This window comes from Empidonax traillii, unplaced genomic scaffold, assembly GCF_003031625.1.
Source record: "Empidonax traillii isolate 1590-97213 ecotype Southwest subspecies unplaced genomic scaffold, ASM303162v1 scaffold155:size2260171, whole genome shotgun sequence".
NCBI lineage: Eukaryota > Metazoa > Chordata > Aves > Passeriformes > Tyrannidae > Empidonax > Empidonax traillii.
This window is the reverse complement of record NW_020955348.1, coordinates 1,014,532-1,022,465: the sequence shown is the minus strand read 5'-3', so window position 1 is coordinate 1,022,465 and position 7,934 is coordinate 1,014,532. Positions and strand designations below refer to the sequence as shown.

Sequence of the window (7,934 nt, the reverse complement as noted above, 5' to 3'; positions counted from 1 at the left end):
TTTATGGCTGACAATAAAGCAGTTCAAGGTTAAGGTTATTGTTCTTCAGACAAACATTTATCTGTCAAAAAAGTGGGGACAAACATCCCCCACAAGGGGAGTGGGTCTTGGCCAAAGAAATAGGTATTTCTGATTGACAGCTTTGTTATATATAAAAAAAAGGGATCTGAATCTCTACATCTACAGAATGAGTTTACCTAACACAAGCTAGGAAAAATTGGTGCTACCTTAAGCTACATAATATAAATATTTCAATACTGATTTGGGTTTCCAGTTGCTCTCAGAGATTAAGTTTTACTTTAAAAGCTATGCACAAATTTCAGGATTAGTGCCCGTTCTTCAAATCAGGAGACTGATGTCAAAGACTACTTTTTGAACAGGCTAAGGTACAATCTCTGACCTCAACTTAAATAGTCCTGAAGCCTGTTAGATTTTTGTCCTAACTAATGACCTTTAACTAAGGCTAAATTAACTACTGATAGACATGCTTTCTGTAACAGAAAAATACTTTTCTTCTACTGGACCACAAGACAAGACTCCTATTTTGCTCCCATTCCATTTTTCCCCACCAAGACTACTTTTTCCTGTTTAATCACCCTTGATTCCATGTAACATACTCTACCCTCTGAATAGAGATCATTCACTCTCCTCCTCCAAAAAAAGCAGACAAAAGAATTTAACTCACTCTTCGTTGGTCTTCCTCACTGTTCACCTGTATAAAAAAGAAACAGAAAATTGTTATGTATTCAGAACATACAAACAAACAAAAACATCCAAAATATAAAATATAAGAAATATTATTCTTAAACAGAGACTTTATTCTGTAGGTATGTAAGTATCATTTCAATGGTATTACCTGAGAATATAAATATGTTTATGAACTACTAAGGATCGAGATTACTATCTTTACATAAATTCTGAGAAGTAAAATAAGTGCCCCAATAAAAAAGTACTAAATAGGTGACACTTAAAATATTAAAGAAACACTTTCTCACAATGGAAGGCAGTTCTGGAATAGGAGGTTCAGGATCTCTGTGGGATGTTTCTTCCACGGTTTTGTCATAGACTTTAAGAGCTCGATCAATTCTAAAGTAAAACATAGAATCAGAAATGCAGATAAACTACAAAGAACATATTAAAAATAATGTTAATATTTTAATCAATGCAACCTGGGGTTTGATGACCTTTGATCACTAAATCTCACTGTAACTATGTTAAACAAACACCATAATTATTTGTCAGATGTCAAATGTGCAATGTCTCTTTCTTTTGAATTTCAATGTCTTGAATTACATGAAACTCACAGTATCTGATCAATCATCTCTTGCTGCTCATGGCTTCTTCGGTATGTCAACAGTTTTTTCTGTGATGGTGACAGATCAGTTGTGACTGACGAAGGTAAAACAGTTGGACGAAACAAAGTTCTCAAAGTCCGTTTCTTGGGAGGTTCTTCATCTGAGTGCTCCATCTAAAACCATAACACAACCAAGATTCTACAGTACAATCCTGTCCAGAAAGTGGTTTAACAGATGCATATATCAGGTTGAATGGACATGAGATATTAAATTGCGTCAACTCAGGGATTTCCATAGTCTGTGTATGACAGCTGAGCCCTCAGAAAACAGAATAGTGGTGTATAGTCTAAAATGGCAAAGTTCAGCAGTACGCAAAAAAGCCTGAGATACTAGAAAAACATGTCACAGTTTATTAACTCCAGATTAGTACATTGCATAAAATTGAAAATTTCTAGTACAAATCTCTGACATTACTTATTTATCAGCTGTACAGCACAAAGAAGACACCAGGAAAGGGGCCAGTTAAGCCCCCATCAGACTGCCCCAGGCTCACCCTGCCTGATGTAGGCACATTTTCTGTTCTGAGGGGGGATATGGGATTCAAGCTAAGAAGGTGGGAATTTTGGTTAAGACCAGTGGGTAGCTGGGCTGTGCAACAGAAAAGTGGAGACAGGTGCGGGGTTGAAATAAGAATCCTAATCTGGGGGTGAGGGGCGGGGGGGGCCTGTGTGAAGCAGATAATGGGATTTACAAGGTTAAAGGTAGTTGGAACCTAAAGTTTGATAATCGCCTTGTATAAAATATATATATATAAAAGGAAATAAAGATAAAAAAGCAAACCTTGTTGTACGACTGAGGTGGGGTTCAGCTAAAAGACCACCCTTCTACAGCGGTTTAAGCGGCTGAGTATGGCTATCCCGAAAGATTGACAGTCCGGTTCCCACGGAAACACGATGCACAAACTCAGAACCGCAGTTCAGCAAGGGAGCAGAAAGCCAAAGCTACCTCCTAAATCAGCAGTATGCCTTAGAAAAGCACTAAAACGGGGGTTGGTGGACACAAAGCTGTCCCTGCCTCACGGAGGGTTCCCCGCCGCCCTCAGCTCTCCCTCAGCCCCGGCTCGAGACAACAGCGCCGTTGTCCCGGAGCTGAGGGCGGGCGGCAGGGCCGGCCCGGGCGGGGCTCTCCCTTGCCGAGGATATCAATCCCTCTAGTGATTTAAAAAAAAAAAAAAAAAAAAAAAAAAATTAGAAGCAGAGACTTGGGAAAGCCTTACCTTGGCTATTCCGGTGTGCAGGACACAGACCGAGAGGGTCAGCGAGTCTCTGTGCCCCGGTCCCTGCCTGCACCACGCAGATAAAAACCTCCGTGTTCCAGATCACAGCACGAATGCCTGGGGAAGTATAATTATAATACCCTCAGGCATCAGGTGGCTGTTGCTAAGCTTCTGCTTTTTGTACAACTATAAATTTGCTACCCACTTGCCCATATTTAACAAAGAGGCTTTAAACCCCCAATTTGGCACCCTCCCAGCATGGGATTTCACAGCCCAGGGCTATTCAGCTTGAGGTGTCAAACCAGACACGAAATGTGTCCTCGCAAACAGGAAACAAATCCAAAACCTTGATGCTAAAGGATTGATAAGTTTGCACTGTGGAGTTAAGCGGGAGAGTCGCCCCCGCCTCGGGCACCTGTTGGCCGTGAAGGGAAGGGGACTGCGCTGCTGAGGGAACGGAACCCGGCGGTTCTGCGGGGGCCTCCCTCACCCTGTGCCGGCGGGTTAACGGTGGGGAGGGCGGCGCGAGACCACAGAGCGAGCGGGCACGGCTGGGCCGTCACCCCTGATCGGGCACCCCTGATCGGGCACGGCTGGGCCGGACCGCGCTCGTGGCCTCAGGAGGCAGCACCGCCCTCACGGCCCGCCCCTCCCGCCTGGCCCCGCCCCGCGGCGCGCGCCGTGACGGTGCGGCCCGGCCCCCTCGCGGCGGTTCCGGCCGCGCCCCGCGGAAGCCGCAGCGCTGCCGGGTCCATGTGGCGCCGGCTCCGCTCCGCCCTCCGGAGCCTCCGCGGCTCCCCCGCCGTGCCCCCGCCCGGCGGCGGCGGTGGCCGAGCCGCCGCCATGGAGCGCGCCGTGGTGCGCTGCGTGCCGTCCGAGCCCAAGCTGAGCCTGCGGTTCGTGCTGCCCGACGGCAGCGCCCGGCACATGCAGCGCGACCAGGCGGAGCCGCTGGGGCGGGCGCTGGCGCGGATCGCCACCAACGCCGCCAAGGGCCACGGCAAGGCGGGCAAGAAGAGCAAGAAGGCGCGGGCGGAGGAGGGCGCGGACGGCGGGGAGGCGGCGGCGGCGGCGGCGACGCCGGCCGTGCGGTTGTTCTCCCGCGACGGCGCGGCCGTGTCCGAGGAGGTGCCGAACGCGGCCGCTTGGCAGGACGGGGCCGTGCTGCACATCGGAGCCGCGCGGTACCGCGTGGAGCGCAACCCGCCCGCCCTCACCGAGCTGCGCCTGCCGCGCTCGCTGCTCGCCGGCTTCCCCGTGTGCCCCAAGGTGAGCGCCGAGTTCGCGGCCCCGCAGCACTGCCTGTTCCGCTGGTACCGCGAGCAGCGCCCCGCGGGCGGCGGGGACGCGCCGGGCGAGGCCTGGGTGGAGGCGGCCGAGGGCGAGCGAGTGTTCACGCCGTCCAACGCGCTGGTGGGGCTGCGGCTGAAGCTGCGCTGCACGCCCGGGGACGGGGAGCAGCGCTATGGGCCCGCCCGGGAGGTGGAGAGCAGCGGCCCCGTGGAGGCCGGGCCCGGCGCCTGCACCTTCGACAACCGGCACCTCTACACCAAGAAGGTCTGCGGGCAGGGCTCGGTCCGCGCCGTGTCCTACAACATCCTGGCCGACACCTACGCCCAGACGGAGTTCTCCCGCACCGTGCTCTACCCCTACTGCGCTCCCTACGCCCTGGAGATCGACTACCGCCAGAACCTGCTCAAGAAGGAGCTGGCGGGATACAGCGCTGACCTCATCTGCCTGCAAGAGGTGGATAAGTCTGTCTTCGTGGACAGCTTGGTCCCGGCCCTAGATGCTTTTGGACTCGAAGGGCTGTTCAAGATTAAGGAGAAGCAGCACGAAGGGCTGGCCACCTTCTATCGCAGGGACAAGTTCAGCCTCCTCAGCCAGCACGACATCGCGTTCAGCGAAGCGCTGGTCTCGGAGCCACTGCACAAGGAGCTGTGCGATCAGCTGGCCAAGTACCCCCTGGTGCAGGAGAAGGTGCTGCAGAGGTCGTCTGTGCTGCAGGTACCACCTTGGACAGGCCTTCTTCCTTTCTTTCCTCTTTATTCTCTGTCTCTAGGCAGGTACAGCCAGGCCAGGTTTGTTAAGGGTCAAACCACAGGAGAAGAGAGGTGAGGGATTAGCAATCTGAAACACTGGAACTATGGTATGTTCTCTGGGTAATGCATAGAGCAAATGAGAACAAAACATTGAGATTTTGCTGAACTGAATATATGGAAATACCAAAATTTGGCAAAAAAAAGGCAATACTATTTTCTTTGTTTTAAAATGAAGACTGCTGTTGAGATTCTGGGCCAGGTAGTGACTCCTGCTTGGTGGTATTGGGTGTCAAGTTTTCTATTACTTTCATACATCAGAATACGTATGTTTTAAGACATCATAAGTCAATTTTAAATAAGTTGATTGTCACTTTAGAAAGTGACAGTAGGGAGAGAATTAAGGTTGGACATGTTTGTGAGCTTCCTGATGCCAGAACCACTGTGCAAGTACAAATGTGTAAGACACAGGTCTGTGTCAGGAGTTTCAGAAGCACGCACTGGTAAGTTTTGTACTCACGGACTGAGTAGGACTAACAGGATTTCTGTGATACCTGAAATTACCTCTGAATTTACATTCAGTGTAACAACTATGCAATGCTACAGTGTGCTTGCTAAAACCAGAGATTTAGCTCCAGTTCTGTTGCAGAGAGAATTGGTGAATAGAACTTCTTTAAAATATAACCTCTCAGTTTAAGACTTATCAAAGACTGCTTTTTCTCTTGAAGGTTTCAGTTCTTCAGTCTACAACTGATCCTTCCAGGAAGCTTTGTGTAGCAAATACCCACCTCTACTGGCACCCCAAAGGTAATTTTGGCATGTTCCAGCGTGTAGGATAACTGAGTTTTTAAGGGTTTTTGTCCTTCCTTGGGAGAATAGATTTCCGACCATTCCTTTGCAGCTGTAACCTTTCCTTCTGGAACTGAGGGTTTCCTGCCTTGCTTCTTTAGATGAATCAAGCCAGGCTCCTAGGTCTGTTTATGTATTTATTTTCCTAATCTGCCTGGAAGTCAACAGAATACAGGTGAAAGCAAGGCAAGTGATGTTGCACACAATTCACCCAAAGAGCGGATCATAAAGCAGAGATGATTTTGCATGTGCTCGTGGCTTCCCACTCCTGATGCACCTGAAGGGGCTCTATTGGGGTACTGCCAGGAGGGCAACCAGATTGTGCTACAGAAGCTTTTAAAAGACATTCTCCTCCTTTAAGTTTACTTTTGGGAACATTATTAGGATGGTTGCTGTGAAATGGAAAGCTGCTGTAATATGGATGTTTAAGGTTCAGTCCTTTCACGTCCACATTTAAATTAAAGCTTTGTCTGCCTCTCAAAAACTTTCATATTCACAAATTTCAAAGGCTTCTTTGTTTATGAAAACTGTTCTAAAATGTAAGATTGCTGTTTCAGAGCTATAACTGATATATGCTTCAATGAGCTACTTGAAAAATTGCTCCAATGCTGTTGTGCAGAATTTGAAATAATACTTTTTTCTTTTTTTAGGTGGGAACATCCGGCTCATCCAAATTGCTGTAGCCTTGTCCCACATCAAGCACGTCGCGTGTGACCTGTATCCCAATATCCCAGTCATCTTCTGTGGAGATTTTAATAGCACCCCATCATCAGGAACTTACAGCTTTATCAGCAGTGGTGTCATTGCAGAGGATCACGAGGACTGGGTCTCCAATGGGGAAGAAGAAGGGTGCGGTATGGCCCTGAGCCACCCCTTCAAACTGCTGAGTGCCTGTGGAGAACCTGCTTATACAAACTATGTTGGGGGTTTTCACGGCTGTCTGGACTACATTTTCATTGACAAAAATGCTCTAGAGGTTGAACAAGTCATTCCATTGCCAACTCATGAAGAAGTAACAACCCACCAGGCTTTGCCAAGTGTTTCACATCCTTCTGATCATATAGCACTAATATGTGACTTAAAGTGGAAATAGAGCAGCTCTGGCGTGGTGCTTCTGGGGGTTTTCAAACCAGAAATTTAATGTACTGCTGGGGAACTGAGGTTACACCCTGACTTGTATCCTACTAAAAGGAAAGCCAAAACTATTACTGAAAAGTTCATGTGTTTAATGGTTCTACCGGATATTATCACACTGTTCAGAATATTTGCATGATAATTTCCCCTTTTTTTGTATGCTAATGGGAAAAATATATTTAAGAACAGGGGTTTGAAAATTGGATTATCATATACCTTTTTATTGGTGTTTCTAAAGGATTAAGAATTATTTTGTTAAAACCAGAAATTTAATCTGATTTGTAATACAGTGTACAAACTGAACCCTGCTTAATTCAGAACCAAACACAGAACCCAAACCCAAATGGATTTAGTTGATTCAACCTCACTCTAATTACTGTCATGGCAATTTTTAAAAAATAAGTTCAGAAATTGTCTTGGTCACTTACCATTACTGTATCCCAACTTCTTAGTAAATGGTATGAACAAACGTACCTAATACCTTCTGAAAATATGTTCTTAATTGTCAGTGAATAGACTTTCTGACAACAAGCAACCATGTTAAATTCAAGTTTATAATTGATCTGGAAGCATTTTGCTTGCCCACGTAACGTTACTGAGGGTAACATTAGCACCTGCTGAAATTGGACTACATGTAGAGGTGGCATCTACTTGGAACATCTCTTCCTTCTGTTGTTTTGAGTCATTGGCAATAAAAGAAATAGCAGAGTTTAGAACAACCCGCTCTGGATGGGAGGGAGCTTTTTATCAACATCATCTGTTTCCAGAGGAGTTAGTGGGGTGCATTAGCTGTCTGTGCCTAAATCTTGAAAAACAAACACAAGTGACTTGCAAACCTTTTAACACAATCGTTCTATTTTGCTCCTCTCTTGAATACAAAGACAGCCCGAATTTTTAAGTGTTATTACCTGCATTTTTTTTCTTCTAGAAATAGCCTAGTTTTCCTTATTTTGTAGGAGATAATTTGGATGTGAGGAAATGTATTTATCCATACCTTCATTGAATTTGTTGGAGAGGGTGGAATCATATAACAAGCTGCTTGCCCTGCCTCATTAGTTCATAAGAAACAAAAGCCATTTGGAAACCATTTTGCTAGACCTTCCTCTTTCACCTAATAAAGCTCCCTGTGTCAATTGTCTCTTTCTGGTTTTTTGTGTCAAAAGTTTGTCTGGGATAAAAACTGCTCCCCTCCACTGCATTCTGTTGAACTGGAAGTTGTAAATGGGATTCCCCCAGCTGTTCATACACTACTTAAAACCAGGCAGTCCCTTTCAAGCAGCACATTGCTGAGGCTTCTCGGTGCTGTCTCCTGCCATAGTACTGGCTATGCTGGGAAGGGTG

At 46.9% G+C, this 7,934-nt stretch overlaps 2 protein-coding genes across 3 annotated transcripts in view; one reads left to right on the top strand and one right to left on the bottom strand.

Moving 5' to 3' along the window:
* Nucleotides 1-2,237, bottom strand: part of DNAH12 (dynein axonemal heavy chain 12) — a 50,896-nt gene extending 48,659 nt beyond the window's left edge. Inside the window, exons 1-4 of one of the 2 annotated variants that reach the window (XM_027884777.1) lie at nt 2,136-2,237; nt 1,305-1,468; nt 996-1,086; nt 686-712 (exon numbers count right to left, since the gene is read on the bottom strand). In XM_027884777.1, the coding sequence (XP_027740578.1) occupies nt 686-712; nt 996-1,086; nt 1,305-1,468 (282 nt within the window). In that variant the 5' untranslated portion in view covers nt 2,136-2,237. Of the gene's footprint in view, nt 1-685; nt 713-995; nt 1,087-1,304; nt 1,469-2,135 lie in introns of those variants that run through there. The other variant, XM_027884779.1, reaches the window with a different exon arrangement.
* A 1,051-nt stretch (nt 2,238-3,288) lies between these two features.
* On the top strand, nt 3,289-7,734 carry PDE12 (phosphodiesterase 12). The gene is made up of 3 exons (XM_027884788.1): nt 3,289-4,578; nt 5,339-5,417; nt 6,110-7,734. Exons 1-3 carry the CDS (start codon nt 3,325-3,327, stop codon nt 6,550-6,552), a joined length of 1,776 nt encoding a protein of 591 aa, XP_027740589.1. The 5' UTR covers nt 3,289-3,324; the 3' UTR covers nt 6,553-7,734.
* The last annotated feature ends 200 nt before the right edge of the window (nt 7,735-7,934 follow it).